The 18,295-nt window shown below is 50.2% G+C and overlaps 1 protein-coding gene across 1 annotated transcript; it reads left to right on the top strand.

The window, feature by feature from the left end:
* Positions 1 to 7,800: 7,800 nt before the first annotated feature.
* Positions 7,801 to 12,073, top strand: IGFBP1 (insulin like growth factor binding protein 1; the record flags this gene model as incomplete). The annotated part of the gene is made up of 4 exons (XM_079932298.1): positions 7,801 to 8,146; positions 9,544 to 9,728; positions 10,905 to 11,033; positions 11,942 to 12,073. The coding sequence occupies 4 exons, from the start codon at positions 7,801 to 7,803 to the stop codon at positions 12,071 to 12,073; spliced, it is 792 nt and encodes a 263-aa protein (XP_079788424.1).
* Positions 12,074 to 18,295: the final 6,222 nt, after the last annotated feature.

Below are 18,295 nucleotides of genomic sequence, written 5' to 3'. Positions count from 1 at the left end.
ACCTAGCTCTTTGGTGGGGCTAATGGCAGATTCTAGGAGGACTCACACCAAGGAGCACTTTCCAGAACTTCTGCTGCCCGAGTCCTTGTCCCCACACTGAGCCACAACCACCCCCTGCCTCTGCAGGAGACCCTCCAACACTAGCAGGTAGGTCTGGTTCATTCTCCTATGGGGTCACTGCTCCCTCCCCTGGGTCCTGAAGTGCACACTGCTTTGTGTGTGCCCTCCAAGAGTGGAGTCTCTGTTTCCCCCAGTCCTGTCAAAGTCCTGCAGTCAAACCCCCCTAGGCTTCAAAGTCTTATTCTCTAGGAATTCGTCCTCCCATTGCCTGACCCCCAGGTTGGGAAGCATGACGTGGGGCTCAGAACTTCACTCCAGTGGGTGGACTTCTGTGGTATAAGTGTTCTCCAGTTTGTGACTCACCCACCCAGCGAATGTGGGGTTTGATTTTATTATGATTGCGCCCCTCCTACCATCTCATTGCAGCTTCTCCTTTGTCTTTGGATGTGGGGTGTCTTTTTTGATGGGTTCCAGTGTCTTCCTGTCGATGACTGTTCAGCAGTTAGTTGTGATTCCAGTGCTCTCGCAAGAGGGAGGGAGCGCACGTTCTTTTACTCCACCATCTTGAACCAATCTCCAAATTCAATCCCTTTGGAATACAGCAATAAATAAGTGGAATTTGAAATTAAAAGCACAACACCATTTACATTAGCACCCTCCAAAATGAAATACTTGTGTATAAATGTAAGAAAATATGTACACAATCTATATGGGGAAAACAATACTCTGATGAATGAGATCAAAGAAGAACTTAAAAAATAATTTAATAAATTTAATGGAATTTAATCATGGTTAGGAAGACTCAATATTGTCAAGATGTCAGTTCTTCCCAACTTAAATATGGATTCAAGACAATCCCAATGAAAATCACTAAGTTATTTTGTAGATATTGACAAACTGATTCTAAATTTTATATGGAGGTAAAACACCCAGAAGAGCCAACATGATGTTGATGAAGAACAAAGTGGGAAGACTGATATTACGTGACCTCAAGATTTATTACAAATCTATAGTAAATAGATTATGACATATAAATGTATAATTCTATAGCCTAGAGTGTGATATTGATGAATTAATAGACAAATAGAGCAGTGGAGCAGTTTAGGGAGTCCCCACATAGAATCCCATTAATATCATCAACTGGTCTGGTACAAAGGAACAAGGGTAATACAGTGCAGTAATACAGTGCAGGTAATACAGTGCAGACTAACAAATGGTGCTGGAACAAACAAATGGTTTGTTCTTTTCAACAAATGGTGAAAAGTGTTTTCAACAAATGGTGCTGGAACAACTACACATCTACAAGCAAAAAAAAAAAAAAAAAAAATCTAGACACAGACCTTACACTCTTCACAAAAATTCACTCAAAATGGATCACAGAACTAAATGTAAAATGCAAAACTATAAATTCTTAGAAGATTACCTAGGAGAAAACCTAGATGATCTTGGGTATGGTGATGACTTTTATAGATGCAACACCAAACACAGGACACAATAAAACAAAAATTTATAAGCTGGACTTCAATAAAAGGAAACACTTCTGACCTGTGAAAGAACATGTTAAGAGAATGAGAAGAAAACCCACAGACGAGGAGAAAATATTTGCAAAGGACAAATCTAATAAAGAGCTGTTGGCTAAAATGCTACAAACACTTAAAACCCCAAAATAAGAAAACAAACAACTTGATTAATAAACGGTCAAAGGCCTTACAAGACACATCCCTAAAGAAGATAAACAGATGGCAGCCAAGCACATAAAAAATCCTCCACTTCATATTTCATCTGGGAAATGCAAATTACAACCCAGATACAGGCACACAACTATTAGAATGACCCCAACCCAGATACTGACAATACCAACCGATGAAAAGTTTGTGGAGCAAAAGAACACTTATTCACTCTGCCTGGTGACAGCACCCACAGTGTTCATGCTGTAATGCGGGTGAGATGCCCCCATGATGTGCACACTTGATGTAGGTGACAGCGCCCTATGTGATGGACTAGAAACTGTAATGCAGGAGGCAATCCCCCACTTGTCGGCCCAGGGTCCCTGCCCTTTGCCCAGGTCAGAGAATTAGCAGAGTTGTGTAACCTCATGCCTGGAAGGCATGAATAAAGTACTACATTGTTGCTGAGTTCTGTGGGTGGGAGACACCCTGTGGCCCCTGTGTGGGTTCGATGGGGCTTGGCGAGGGGGATCCCGGACGTCTGAGGTTGACCGATGTGTCCATAGACATATTAAGGTCTTTGTGCAGAGAGCTGGAGAGTGTGGACTTCCTGGGGGACATCACGGGCCCAGTCTGGTGCAGCAGCCTTTTCTCCTCATTGGAGTCATGGACACTTTTAACCATCTATGAAACCACAGAACTCATCACCAAAAAATGATCATCAACGCTTAACCATACAACATTATGCCTAACATAGCAGAGAGGCTAGGGATTTCCCGCAGCCCATGGGCAGACTCTTTGCTGCTACACAGGGCAGTGAATCCTGGCTGGAAATGACTCACACGGTTCATCTGGGGTGAGCAGCAGAATCGAGACGGGATGGCTCAGGTCTCTTCTCTCCTTCCAAGATGCTTCCATCGCCTCATGCCGCCCAGCCCGCCCAAGTACGGCAACGACTCTTCTATCCATTACCCTGCCCTGAACTCTCCGCTGCCAGCTTCTTACGGTGTGGTTTTGAGTGGCAGTGGGATGGCGTGGGTCTTCCAAATGCCCTCAAACTTGAGCGAGAATCAGGGTCCTCTGGAGAGCTTGTGAAAACAGAGGGCCAGCCCCCATCGCCAAGCTTCTGGGTCAAGGGTCTGGGTGGGACCTGGGAGTATGCATTTCTATCCAGGCCCAGGTGATGTGAGTCTGGTCTAGACCATGACTGAGGCCCCCGGTGCAGGAGGAGGGCAAGGGAGTGATTACCCTTGAGCGCCATCCACGTGTCTGGCACTTGTATCCCAACCCCAGTGGCACCCCAAATGGGAATGCAGGGTGGGTGACCTGCCAAAGTAGAGATTAAACCCTGGTCTTTCCACGGGGCCCTCGGGCTCCGACCCCACCCCAGGCACACTGTTTGAGCTCCTGTGTTTAGGATCTGGGCTGTGTTGACGTGACAAAAGCGAGGTTTGCTTTTCCACTTTGATTAGCAGGGGGAGTAGACTTGCCCTCAGTTTGCGGAGCGGTGGCCTTCATTGCTCAGGAGCCGGGCAGCAGGCCAGGCCTTTGCAAGATTTGCATCATTCGCTGTGTCCATCGATCGCGGAACACAGCAGAACATCTTTTTGTGTTTTTCCCCCCGGGTTAAAAACAACTTCCCTTGGAGGTTCCCCTGGATTGCAGCGATCTCTCCCTTTGAAAATCTGATTTTGCCCTTGACCTTTGCATTGTTTTTCAGAGCAGCGATTGCCCAATTTTCCAGCTGGTGGTGAGTAAGCAGCTCGTAACACGGAGGCAGAATTGGAAACAGCAGGTGACGGAAGGCCCCACGCAGTTTCATCATCCTCTGCTCTGTGAGCGCACCCTGTGGCTGCGGATGGTGGTGACAGCTCACAGTTATGCAGGGCTGACTGTGCCAGCCTCTGCCTTATCCCCATTTTATAGACACGGAAACTGAGGCGCAGGGAGGTTACGTAATACGCAGGACGTGGAATCCAAGGTGCCAGCACAGGAGGTCTTGCTGGGGAGCTCCCACGCCTGCCCTTTAGGGGTTGATGAAACTCTTGGAGCTGAGTTCTTGGAGCTGCAACCAGAGGTGGTGTGCTGTGAAGCGTCATGAAATTAGCAGCAAAGACGCTGTGTGCAGCCCCATTCGGGTCGTGTCTTCTCCTGGGGCCACACAGAGAGACTGCCCAGATTACATGCAGCTCCTCTGCTTTTCTGTGATGGCAACAGTGGTCTCCTTTCCTCTGCAGGCAGAAAATTTACAATGCGGGGTGAAGAAGCAGAGTGCCAGGCATCTTCTGTGTCTCTGGAGCTCCACGAGTGTAATGCTTTGTTTTGCCTAGTTGGTAAGATACAGCTTCTGTAGCTGGCACCGAAAACTTCCCACATGTACCCCCAAAGCTACTTTTCACCCCTGTCCCCCCAAATTTACTCCCAATTGCCCTCGCACACACAGATAATATTGGCCCTTCCTTACCTCATCCTGACGTCTATGTGGTTCAGCATGAAGGGTACCAGCTTCGGTTTGGGCAAAGGGGGGCTTCACCCCCAGCTGGTGTGATAAGCCCTACCTCTTGAGCTCTTGGGGAGGACCCCTGGCAAGTCTGGCGAGCACAGCCAGGCGCCGGGTACCTACAGTTCACGTATAGGAGACCACGGCTCCCCATCCCCCCACCACGCCCTGCTCCCATGCTCTGCATCCAGGAGTGCCTGGTTCTTGGACTCTAGAGTCCTTAGGAGGATGGGCTGGGGCACCATTAGTGCCCTGGGCATGGATGGGGCAGCGGCCTCTGTGAGCCTGTCCCCTGCCCACCCAGCCTGGCAGGAGACACACAGGGAAATGCAGGTTTATGTAGCTCTTCAGCTACAGTGCCCCTAAGCCATTGTCACAGTCTTCGGGAGCACAGAGGGGGCACCTCATTCTACCTGGGAGCTGCCGGGAAGACTTCTCAGGGAAGAGGAACTTCAGGTGGATCCTGAGGGACGGAAAAGGGGCAGAACATCTTCACCAACACCGTGAAGATGTGGATGACAGAGAGATGTGGATGATAGGGGGACGCGGACGGTAGGGGGACGCGGACGGCAGGGGGACGCGGACGGTAAGGGGACGTGGACGGTAGGGGGACGCGGACGGCAGGGGGACGCGGACGGTAAGGGGACATGGACGGTAGGGGGACACGGACGGCAGGGGGACGCGGACGGTAGGGGGACGTGGACGGTAGGGGGACGTGGATGGTAGGGGGACGCGGACGGTAGGGAGGACGTGGACGGTATGGGGACGCAGACGGTAGGGAGACGTGGATGGTAGGGGGACGTGGATGGTAGGGGGACGCGGACGGTAGGGAGGACGTGGACGGTATGGGGACGCGGACGGTAGGGAGACGCAGATGGTAGGGGGACGTGGATGGTCGGGAGATGTGGATGATGGGGGACGTGGACGGTAGGGAGGACGTGGACGGTAGGGGGACGCGGACGGTAGGGGGACGTGGACGGTAGGGGGACGCGGACGGTAGGGGGACGTGGACGGTAGGGAGGACGTGGACGGTAGGGGAACGCGGACGGTAGGGGGACGCGGACGGTAGGGTGAGGAAAATTCACTCATGGAGAAAATTCACTCAGCAAGAAGAAAGTCATGGAGGTATGACGGTGGGTTTTTTTCTTCTTGAGTTGGGGTGGAGGGACATTAAGCCTGGAAAATGAGCCGGAGTCTGCAGGGCTGGGATTAGGGGAGGTGGGGGAGGCTCCAGGTCTATGACACGTAGGGAGGGGCTCCCTCCCCCACCACCCTGCAGCTCAGTGCCCCCAGCAGGAGCGCCCCCTCATGCTAATAGGGACCAGACCTTGGGGTCAGACCACGGGGGGCACGGAAGGCCAGGCCAGGCTGTGGATGCCAGCCAGTGGGCGGCGGGGCCTGGGATTCAGGATGCACCCAGAAATGAGCACAGCAGAAGCCACCTCTTGACCTTCCAGGAGAGAGGGACAGACGGCCCACACAGGCCTCGAGGAAGAGCCCTGTCCATTTGTGTTGACGGGGTTGGAAGCAGGGAGAGCTCTCTCTGGGTTGGTGGTCATCTGGTTTGCTGCTGCTATGAGGCAAGCCTAGGAAACATTTGGGAAATCGATTCACCAGGAGAGGAATTTCCACTACGTGCAGGATGAAGGAGACCTCAGAGAGGGAGGGAGGGACCTCACCAGGCGAGTGCACAACTGGGTGAACTGTACAGGGCTGGCAAATTGCCAGGCACACGGTAGGTGGGGCCCAGATATTTACCAGATGATTATCTCTTTCACGTGTGTCATTGAGAAAACGTTTCAAGTGGGCACGCCGATTCTAAATCGAGGAAGTCCAGAGAGAACATTCAGAGCCCAAGTTCTTTTGGGGAAATGAAATCCTTTAGAAACTCACCTCAGAAATAAAGTGAAAAAAGTCAAAACCATTGGTCTGCTCCTGAACCAGACACTGACCTTTGCTTCGTAAAAATAATGACCAACATGACCGTGAACATCCAACTGCAACTGTTTTCACCAACCTTATTTTGATTGTTCCTGAGGACATGCTGGGGGGCAGGGGTGACAAGTTATTGATATAATAGTGGCAGAACGCAAGGCAAGTAACTTTCCCAAGGCCACAGAGCCAAAGAAGTCACTAGAAAAAAAAGCTAGTAAATTAATTTCAATTTGTTTCTTTTTGAGATAGATAATATAACTGATAATGTAAGTACCTGATAATACCAAAGAAAACAAAGAAAACATAGTACTTACTAGATAATGTGAATCTAGAAGGATAAAAAAGAGTGCGAAGGGAAAACCAGTCTCTTCCCCAGTCACCTAATTTCACACCTCCCCTCCAAGGCAGGCAGTGGTAGCAGTTTCTTCATATTCTTCTCAGAATACTCAATACATTTAGGATCACAGTGACATATACATTCCTATTCCTTTTTTTGTACACAAACAATGGCATATTCTGTGCCTTGTTAGTTTTACTTCACTTGGAAATTTTACTTAACTTGCATAATATTACAAACCTTGGAGATTTTCCTCCATCAGTAAATATACAGCTGCCTTGTTCTTGTCAGTAGCTGCCTGGTTTCCAGGGACCGGGTGCCAGTGAGGGCACCTGCAGTACCTGGACAAGGGCAGGGCCATATCTCACTGTCTTTGAAGGTACAGTGACATTTTTCTTTCCACTCAAGAGGATATTCAGAAACAGGAATTCTAACTAGAGAGAAAGCCTTGGTCATCAACTCCTGATAAAAATCTGGTCTGAGGCTGAAAGTCAGAGGAAGCTGGGGTCTGGGCTTCGTTCTGCACCCTCGCCCTGTCTCTGAATGGCCCCGAGTCCCTCTCTCTCTGTAAGCTCAGTTAACAAGGTGGGTCTCTGGGGGCTGTGGTGACATTAGCGAGGGCGGCATCAGCCCTGGGAGGAACTGCCCCTTTCCTTCCTTCTTTCCTCCTGGGAAAGGCTCTCAAGACAGCAGTTAAGGGGCCCGTTGGTCTTCTTTCTGCAGAGGGAGAAACAGTTCTGGGCTTTGGCACTGAGAAGCTGCCAGGGCTTTAAAACACCTGGCTTCTATCTAAGCCCATCCTTCCTTCCTCTGCCTGGGCCTTGATTTCCCCACTTGAAAACTGGCCAATGCGCTGGCCTTGCCCAGCTTATCTCTCTTGCTTTCCCTGGGTCTTCCGGGGACCGCCGGCAGACTCAGCCTGAAGATGCCCCTTGAATGAAACAAGCAAGCGCAACCCTCCACTTGGCTGTGCGCTCCTGGCTGGAATTGCACTTTGGCTCCAGGTCTGAACCCTAACGACAGGACAAACACTGTCTGAAACCTGGACCGTTTGCCCTCCTTCTACCCACGGTTTGCGCAGGGCAGTGCGCCTACAACCAAAACAAACTTATTTTGAACACCGGCCGCGAGAACGCGGCGCCGCCAATCATTAACCGCTGGTTCAGGTGGCCCGGCCGGCGCCCTTCATAAGGCGCACCCGGTGCCCAGCGAGCATCAGCCACCGCTCAGCCAGCATCGGCCAGCGCACCGCCGCCACCGCCTAGCGAGCACCGGCTCCTGACCGCCACCGCTGCCTGGCGATGCCCCAAGTCCCGGCTGTTCGCGCCTGGCCGCTTCTGCTCTCGCTGGCCGTTCAGCTCGGCTCAGCCGCTGACGCTCCCCAGCCCTGGCGCTGCGCGCCCTGCTCCGCCGAGAGGCTGGCGCTCTGCCCTCCCGTGCCCGCCTCGTGCCCGGAGCTCACCCGGCCCGCCGGCTGCGGCTGTTGCCCCACGTGCGCCCTGCCGCTGGACGCCGCATGCGGCGTGGCTACTGCGCGCTGCGCCCATGGGCTCAGCTGCCGCGCCTTGCCTGGGGAGCCTCGGCCCCTGTACGCCCTCACCCGCGGCCAGGGCGCCTGCATGCCCGCGCCCAGTGCCGAGGCCACAGGTACCAACCGTCTCCCCGCCCGGGTCCCTCCCCTGGGACAGATGGGGTGGGGACTGGGGCGGGCAGAGGGCTGGGGCTCCACCAAAGCTCACAGCCAGTGGGGAGCAAACCCGGCCAAGCTCAGAGCTTGCAGCCAAAACCTGTAAGGGGAAAGGATTTGTCACCCAGATGAACTCCATCGTTGTGTGGTCCTGCAGGGGGCGCTTAGGATAAGGCAGGACACACGCAACTTGGTGGGAGAGCTGGGGGAGGGAGCCCAGACCACCTGGGCAGCCCACTGATCTATAGAAACCCAGAAGAGGGAGGCGATGGGGTGCCCGGGCAGCGGGGTGCCACTCCAGCCGCCCCTGGCTCTCCTCCCTGCCAATGCATTAGTTTCCGGGAAGACCTGCAGTGGGAGCCTGTACCGCTGGCCTCCTGGGAGGTGTTTGGAATGTCCTTTGAAATATATGTCCTGTGCAGACAGTATGTGCTTCCCAGATGTTTACAGAACATAATGTGAAAGTTCAGGCTAAAAACGTCACTTGCGTTCATTGTCATAGGAAAACAGTGGTTGATGTGTGTGCTCCCTCCTCAGAACTTGACAATCAGAACTTTCCTGAATTTAGCAGTGATTTACTTGTAGTGGGAAGCAGAGGAAATACACCCACCTCTACCCCATCTCCCTACCTCCCTGTCAGGGCAGCTGTATGTCCCGTGATTCCGTGATTCTTGGCGGGATCTTGTGGCTCTATGCCCTGATAGGGATCTGCTGGAGCGCGTCACCCTTCCAAGGTGGGGACGGTTTTCCTCCTGGTTCTCTGCCTTCAGAGTCATCTCTGTGGTCCTCAAAGGAGAGGGTGTCCCCCCGGGTTCCCTCAGGAAAGCCAGTTCTCTATCATTCTGTCCATGCACCAGATCCAAACCCTAGGACTCTGCAAGAAATCTGGTGACCCTCCCTCTTCCCAGGGTTGCAAAGAAGTCACTCTGTGGGAAGGCAGAGCCCCTGGAAAAGAAGAGAGTAGAGCTGCAATCTAGACCCCACCTCTAAACAAACCCTACCACCTGTTCACAGGGAATTACTAACATGCCCATTTTATGGATAGGAAAGCTGAGGATGGGGTCAGGAATTGAATTGTAATCCATGGCTTTCTCAGGGCTCCTCCCGGGCTTTGACACATGTGCATGTGGCTACTTTAGAAGCAGAAACACGGGGCACTCTTGCCATTGGTATTGCTGTTGGGTCGTCCCTCTACCTGGAAGCCATCAGAAGTTCCTTTAAAGTGGGAGTAGGCAAAACTACATGGCCATCCTGTCCCCGTCCGGTTTTGTGGGAAGGGAAGCAGCTTCGGGGGAGGGGGGCCCAGGTGCAGATGCTTCGGAGAGAGGCTCATGGGTTTTCGTTTTTCCATTTTCAGAGGCAAAGGACCCTGCCACCCTGGAGAACATGTCCCCTGAGAGCTCAGAGATGACCCAGGAGCAGCTTCTGGACAATTTCCACCTGATGGCTGCGTCCAGTGAGGACCTGCCCATCCTCTGGAACGCCATCAGTAATTATGAGAGCATGAGGGCCCTGGAGATCACAGACGTCAACAATCGGAAGGTGAGAGCCTCGGGGTAGGTGGAGCCTCTAGCTTGAATCTGCTTGGCCCTGCAGGTCCGGTCCTGAGCCCTGGATATAAACAAGTTCCTTCCCAAAGCCTAACAGACATTTCTCAGCTTAGCTTTGGGAACTTTGAACCCAAGGGCTTTCAGCAGAGGAGCCGTCTGGATGGAAAGAAAATGCAGTTCGTGCTGTGCAACCTTAGATACATTACTTCACGTCTCTGAGCTCATCTCTAAAATGAGGGTATCAGACTGGCAGTGTCTAAAGAGCACTGAGCTATTCTTAACATCCTCCTCCCCCATCCCATCTTCCCCCCACTTTTAAAGAAATTGTGGTAAAATATTCATAACATAAAATTTAGCATTTTAATCATTTTAAAGTATAAAGTTTAGTTACATGAAGTACAGTCACATTATTCTGCCACTATCTATCATGACCGTCCATCTTGAGCAGTTTTTCATCTTCCCAAACTGAAGCTCTGTCCCCGTTAAGCGCTAACTCCCTTGTAGCATCTTAATTGATGTATGTTTTTAGTCCTACCACTTGAGGGCGACAAAGAATCAAAGTTGGAGTGACTTGGGTTCATTTGCGAAAAAAAGAAACTCACTTCTAAAAACATGCATACCCAGAAAAGTGGAGATTGAACCATTTTCTAGACACTTCAGAGTTTAAGCTTGAAATGATGACAAATAGAGAAAAGTTCATGCTTATCTCAGATTGTCCAGATGAACGCCTTAATCCTCAACGAATTTGGTTCATGTGAACTAACCTTGTAGATTACAGAGGAACGTTGTTCAAAATTTAGAAAGCTCTGCTACTAAGTTCTCCGTTCACAGAGTTGTGCCCATTCTCCTTTCAACCAGATGACTGGTGCCAGAATTACTCACGGGGGGCAGGAGAGTCGGAGAGCTCATGGCGTTGGTGATGCTCTTGTCTCCTGCAAGTGTTTAGTGAATGTTCAGTGAGGGAGGGCATGGGGTTCCCATCCTTTATCTTAACAACTCAGAACAGAGACTAAGCACCCTCCTTCTATAGGTGAGAGAGTGAGGCCCAGGGAAAGTGGGTCCAGGCCTGTCCTCAGAGCCCACACAAAACCTCTTACATCCACTCCCCTTTTAGGCTAATAATACACTGTTTCTTGTCATTTATCCCAACGTCAAATTTTTCTTTCAGGAGCCCTGCCAGCGAGAACTCTACAAAGTGCTGGACAGATTAGCCAGGGAGCAGCAGAAGGCAGGAGACAAACTTTACAAATTTTATCTGCCAAACTGCAACAAGAATGGATTCTATCACAGCAAACAGGTATGTGCATCCTCACGCGACAGCCCCTGTTGCCCACACCCCAGCCAAGCGCCAGCCTTTCAACAAACAGGGTGTCCAGCTCCAAGTGAGCAATGTAAAACCACGTAACAGATCATATTACGCAAGACCCACCCCTCTGGGAGTAGGAGGCACTAGCCCCCTGGTAGCCTGAAGACCAGCTCCATGCTCAAAGCCTGTGTGCACTCGGGGGCCCTGAGCTGAGTGTCGCTCCATCAGCTAGCAAATCTCAGCAGGTGGGGACCGTCACAGGCCCCTCACGTTCTGGATCTCAGTGTCTCACCTGTAATAGAGAGGAACAGGACAATTCTGCTTAGGAAAGTGTGTATCTGTTTGGACATCTCTTACATTTTTTCTCCCTACAAAGGGAAATGAACTTTATAATTAAATATAATAGCATTTTTTTGGCTTGCCAGATAATAAGTGAGATTAAACAAACCAAGACCTAATTTTGAGGAGCCCTTTAGGACTCAGTGAAGCCTAGGTTCTGTGGATATTTCTGGGGGAAACTGGGGACCAGGAAGTGCTTTATAACAAACAAGGAATTTGGCAGGGGGTACGACAGCAAGGTTGGCCACACATGGGCAGGCTCCCTCCGGGCTCAGGCGCTCTGCCGTAGGGGCTGTGAAGCAGACAGTTCTGCGCACACTGTACCATTCAACACACGCGTGACATCCTTATTGCTTTGGGCACTTGCCCTTAGTCTCTATTTTACGAAGAGAACCAGGACGGTGTAGGATTTGCCCTCAGTCATGGTCACGGCCGGTTGGGGATGCCCATGGCCTGGCTCTCAGCTGCCACGCCCTCCACACGGCACTGGGCAGCACGGAGTTCCGCCACCCTCTCAGCTTCACAGGGGCTGCTGTTGACCTCGCTTCTTTTCTTTGCAGTGCGAGACATCCCTGGAAGGAGAGCCTGGGCTCTGCTGGTGTGTCTACCCTTGGAGCGGAAAGAAGATCCTGGGGTCCGTGGCAATCAGAGGGGACCCCAAATGCCATCAGTATTTTAACTTACAGAACTGAAAACAGATGCAATATGATCTATTCCTTCACATGAAATATTTAAGTACATATGATATTTATACTCTGGGATACACACACACTTATATATATATATATAGATGTATATGTATGTACCTAGGAATTACTTTTTATACTCCACATATGACTTGATATATAAAGCTGTGGTTTATTTATTCACCATAAATTTATTTTTTTCTACACAGTAACTTGTGTTACATTAATTTATATATCATGAAACACTTCCCATCACGTTGTATGTAAATACTTGTATTTTAGCTCTTCAGAGGTTCATGCTTCCGTCTTAAAGAGCATAGGAAAATACTGCCGAGAAAATGCAAAATCAAACGTGTGGCAGTGATTTTCTTTAAGTGGTTGGATGGAGGACGGTTAGGCTGTGCTTAAGAATGATCTACTCTGTTTATTCCATGGATCTGTGTTTCGCGTAAATTTGCAGGCAAACGTAAATGTTGATTATGTAGTCAAAGCTACATGTGATGGTGTTGCTACGTGTTAACATATGTATTGCAGATATTGTCAAACGCATGAACACAGTGTAAACACCCTGGAATAAATATCCCACACTGGATCATTGCTATCGTCACGGACATTTGTTGAACATAACGTCTTCTTCCTTCCTGAATTCCCTCCGTCCGTCACCTCCCCTTCTGCATGCAGCGCTGGCGAGTCCAGTCTGCAGGTTCCTGGTCCCCAGTGCTGGCAGGTCTGCCCTGCCCACTGAGGGCTCCCACGCCCGGGGCACCCCTCCCTCCCTCTGCGGCCCCTCACCTCTCCGCTAGCTCCTTCCCTTCCTCTTGTAAATAGGCCAGGGTTTCTCCTATCTTAAATGCAAGACAGAATCATTCCTTAACTTCTCCCTCACCCGTCTGTTCTCTGACTCTGCCCAGCCTATGGCCCCTGCAGGGCTTCAGTGGCGCCCTCCAGGGCAGCACCCTGCTTGCCCCTCTGTTTGCACGACTAAGACCTGAGCCCAAGACATGGGTCCTCTGCCACGTGGGTTCCTTCCTTCCTGACCCCCCTTCCTTCCTGCCCTGCTGACTGCTTCTTCCTTTTCTCCCCCTGGATGGGCATCTCATCCATCCCAGCGGATCCCAACCGGCCCCTCCCTGCTCTGGGCTCCAGCTCCCTATCTTGGGTCTCCCCCTTCACCCCCTGACCCCCACAGCTGCCATCCTCCCTGTGCCGAGCCCGCAGGACTCACTGTGAGCTCAGCCCTCAGATGCATCATTCAATATATCAGCCCGATGTGTGTCAGCCACGGCCCCATCCCACCCTGCTAAAAAGAACCGCATGGTTATCATCGTGCTCGCCGTTATCCTGTGATGGCAACGGGAGCTTTTCTCAGCACTTCAGCCCCCACGAGGGCCCTGTAGGACCCAGCCTGAGGGTCTGGACTGCACCTACCCCTCAGGTGTGGGCTCAGGAGCGGAGCTGGGGAAGGTGGACTTCCCTCCCCACGATGCGCAGGAGGTGACTTCTGGGCAAAATTAAAGCGACACAACTCTAAACTGGAAGGCACTGGCACAGCAGCGCCCACAGGGGGTTCTCAGTCTCAACTGAAGCTGGGGGTATTCATCCACCTTGACCATGGCATGTTTGGGTGGTTAGTCAAAAGTATCAGTTAACTTAGACTGGGCGGGGGGGGCGGGGGTTGGTGGCGAGGGGCAGGGCGGGCAGCTCTGTCTAGTCCCAGGGCTTCTGGACATGCTCTCATGCAGCAGTCGTGACCAGCAACAGTGTCTCATATTTCCAGTTCCGGTTCCTTTCAAACGAATCAGGAGTTGATGGGCATTTGGGAGGCAATCTAAGAGTCCTTCACGATTCTAGTGCCCCCATCTTTTATTGTTGTTGGGTCCACCTGATTCTCCAGCAACTATTCAGCAGCTCCCTTGGGTCAATCCTATTCATAGACAGGACAGCTCTCTCTGCTCACACGTAAAAGTCATGCACCCACACGTTGAGTTATGTAGTCACAACAGCAAGTCCCATGGGTTCACACAGGTCTGGGGGTAAATGGGCTCTGGGGACAGCTCCTGGGGGGACAGAAGGATCTCTGCTTCAGCCATGTTTGGAATCTATTCCACGTCTGATCCAGGCCATAAGCATTATTAATAGGATGGTTTCTGTGGCCGGGTCAGGCCCAGAGCATTGCTGCACTTAGTCATGACAGCAAGCAGAGGCAGAAGGTCCAAACGGAGCCCCTCCCATGAAAATCGTCCTGCTTGTCTATGCTTTTGCCTCTGTGGGTCTAAATTGGGACAGCACTTCCCTACTTCCAAGCTTGGGAAACTCTCAAATCTGAGGCAGGTAGAGCAGTGCTTAGAAGGAAATTTACAGCTATTAAATGCCCCTATTATTTATTAATAGGGGCATTAAAAATCTCATAAAAACTTTATGACACTGGAAAAGGAAGGCCAAACCAAACCTACGTCAAGCAGAAGGAAGGAAATAATAAAAATGAGAGTGGAAATAAATGAAATAGAGAACAGAAAATCAACAGAGAAAAATCAAGGAAACCAAAAGCTTGTTCTTTGAAAAGATCAACATAATTGACAAACCTTTAGCTGTATTGACCACGAAAAGAGAAAAGACTCAAATAACTAAAATCAGAAATGAAAGAGGGGACATTACCACTGATTTTACAGAAATAAAAAGGATTATAAAGGAATATTATGGACAACTGTACACTAACAGATTGGATTATTGAGACGAAATGGAAACATTTTGAGAAACACATGAACTACCAAAACTGACACAAGAGGAATTAGACAATCTGATTAGACCTATAACAAGTGAAATGATTGAATTAGTAAAGAAAGAACTACCCACTAATAAAAGCCGAGATGGCTTCGCTGATGAATTCTACCAAACATTTAAAGAATACTAACTCTTTAAAACTCTTCTAAAATTTAGAAGATGAGAAAACACTTCTCAATTCATTTTATGAGCCTACATTCATAAAAAGTTTCACCCTGATTCCACACCAGACAAAGACATCACAAGAAAAGACAACTACAGAGCAAAATCTCCTATGAATATGGACGCAAAAATCCTCAACAAATTACTAGTAAACTAAGTCCAGCACCATATTAAAATAATCATTCACCATGACCAAGTGGGACTTATCTCAGGCATGCAAGGTTGTTTTAACACCCTAAAATCAATGAATGCAATAAACCATACTACTAAAATAAAAAAAACAAAAATCACATGATCATCTCAATAGACTCAGAAGAAGCATTTGATAATATCCAACACCCTTTCATGATAAAAACATTCAACAGACTAGGAGTAGAAGGAAACCTCCTCAGGCTGACAGAAGGTATCTAGGAAAACACCACAGCTAATGTCATAGTTAATGGTGAAAGTCTACATGCTTTCCCCCTAAGATCAGAAACAAGACAAGCATGTCTGCTCTCATGACTTCTCTTCAACACTGTAGCCAGGACAATTAGGCAAGAAAAAGAAATAAAAGGCATTCAGATATAGGAAGAAGTAGAACTATATCTGTTTGAAGATGACATGACCTTATACGTAAAAAATTCTAATAATCCACTAAAAGACTATTAGAACTAATAAATGAGTACAACAACATTGCAGTATACAAGCTCAATATAAAAAAATTAATTGTATTTCTATATGCTTGCAATAAACAATCAAAAAATGAAATTAAGAAAATTTCACTCACAAGAGTGTCAAGAATAAGATACTTAGTAGTATATTTAACAAAAGAAATACAAAATTTATATTCTGAAAACTACAAAATCTTTTTGCAAGAAATTAAAGAAGATCTAAAGAACTGGAAAACACGTCATGTTCATGTATCAGAAGACTTGACATTGTCAACATGGCCATACACCCTAAACTGACCTACAGGTTAAGCACAACCCTTTTCAGAATCTCAGTGACTTCTTTGTAGAAACTGACAAGCTGATTTTAAAATTCATATGGCTTTGCAAGGGTCACAGAATGGCCAGTGTTTTTATTGAAGTGATACAATACCTTTCCTCTTCTCTTCAAACCTACTTGTGATATTTTTGTTTCCAAAGGAAACTAATCTACTTTTTTGTTTACTTTTTGTTACAACTGTGAATTCATAATGTCCCAGGGTACTGGCCACTCTCTCAGATGATGTGTGACGGTCTGTGTCTACATCTGAAGTTCAAGAACACAGGTGCAGGTGAAGGATGGGCCAAATGGACAGCGTCCAGCACCGGAAGTCTGCATCTGGTCATTCTTACCCTCCCCTGGCCAGGGAGGAGCTCTGGGGGAGGATATTCCTGGTGGACACTTCCCAGTGTAGAGAGGGAGACCTGGAAGGGATAATCTGAACTTCGTACGTTATCACTGGCGTCTGTCAGTGTCTGCCCTGCCTGGATTTCACTCCTCAGGACACCTGGACCAGGTGTCTGTGTAGGTGTAGGGCAGGTACTGAGGGCACTAGTGGGGACAGGGCCACAGCAGCCTGTCCCTTTGGTTTAATGCTGCAGCACTGCCGGCTGCCTCCTGCCTCACCCCCTTAAAATCACCTTTGGCTGCCATCTGTCTTCCCAGGGGCTTCGCTGTTTCCAATGACCTTGAAATTCTCCTTCAGGAATCCACAGCCACCTTCCTGGAGGTGCCGGAGGTGTTTCCGGGGCTCAGTCTGATGTGCCTCTCAACCTGAACTTGTGCAGAGGTCCCGAGTCCCCCCTAAACTGTCTTCTCCTGTTTGCTTCTTCAGGGGAAATGTTGCTTTAGTTGCTCAGACTTGCTGTCATTCCTGACATTCTACGTCCACCTTCTCACCCTCACATCCAGTCCATGCCTTATATCTGCAAAACATGCGCTGACTGGGCCGCACCTCAGCCCCCCAGGGCAGCGCTGGTCCGATCCGCCGTCTCCAGGTTGAGGCCTCCCAGGCCTTGGCTTCTGTGGGGCCGCTGGACCAGCCTGTCACAGCTCAACAAGGTCACCCCCCTCTGCAGCCTCCCAGCCCCCCATTCACTCAGCACAAAGGTCAGGGCACTGGGGTCCCGACCTGCCCGCTCTCTGGCTGCAGCTCCATCTCCCCCCATCCACCCCCCTCCTCCTGCCTCGGACAGGGACACTGGGTGGCTCCCCGCTCAGGCTCCGGGGGCCCGCTCCCTCACTGTCCCCAGTTCCCTCTCAGCTAGGCCTTCCTTCACTAGCTTTTCCAAATTAAACAAAACCCCAAAAATATGCCTCCGCCCGCCAACAACAACAACAGCAAAAGAACATTCACTGCAGGCTTTTTAATATTAAGAAGGGGACATACAGGTTCTCACGTCCGATGCTGAGAATGGTAAAGAGGTTATAAGTTTTACCCTGAGGCAGACGTTGTGGGTCCATTAAAAAGACGCTGAGGTACACCAAAAAAGAAGAAAGTGAGACAGGCTGGGACCTGGGGCCGGGGACACTTTGCTGCAGTGCTTACACCTGCACAAACGTCTCCTCGAGCAATAGAAGACGAAGAAACTGTAAGGGACTAAAAATAACTGCACGCATGCGGGGGCAAGTATGAACAATAAAATACAAAAAGGCCACAAACCAGCCGCCCTTTCTGAGGTGCCGGGAGCAAAAGCAGGGTGCTGCACACGATCCCAGCACACAGCACCAGCAAGGGGGTGCGCAGATCACCGAAGCCACCCCTCCGGCCCCACCCCGCCATCGGCCCCCACCCTCACCCCATTGAAGGGACCAGCTCCCCCGTGCCTTGGGGAGCGAGCAAGGGCACCAGTTACTTGTTCTCACTCGCTGTCCTGCCGCAGGGGCCCCAGCCTGAATTTCTCATCTGGCCTCTTATCAATTTCTATTACTTAAAAAAGAGTCCAAGGACCCACGTCGGTAACAAAGGGTAGGGAAAACAGAAGCAAGGACGCCGCTGGACGTTCCGCGCCCCCCCTGTTTTCCCGCACACTCATCTCCCACGGGCCGCGAGTCCCACTGGCTCGCCTCGTTTACCGTGTTTCTCTACAAGAGCAGCGATCCTGCGTGTTCTGTTCACTGCGTGCAGACCATGCCAGGACCAAAGCCGTAGACCGTATTGCTGGTGGAACGCGGGGCCAGGAGAGGAGGCCAGGCCACCCCCGAGGTTTGGGGGTACGGCTGGGCCGTGGAGACGAGCTGTGGGAATGGGAGCCTGAGATGCTCACGGGATCAGACCCCACCCTCCAACTTTGGAAGCAGATGCCTCCCCGGGCA

This window comes from Stenella coeruleoalba (assembly GCF_951394435.1).
Source record: "Stenella coeruleoalba genome assembly, chromosome: 9".
Taxonomy (NCBI): Eukaryota; Metazoa; Chordata; class Mammalia; order Artiodactyla; family Delphinidae; genus Stenella; species Stenella coeruleoalba.
This window is presented reverse-complemented; position numbering and strand designations above follow the sequence as displayed.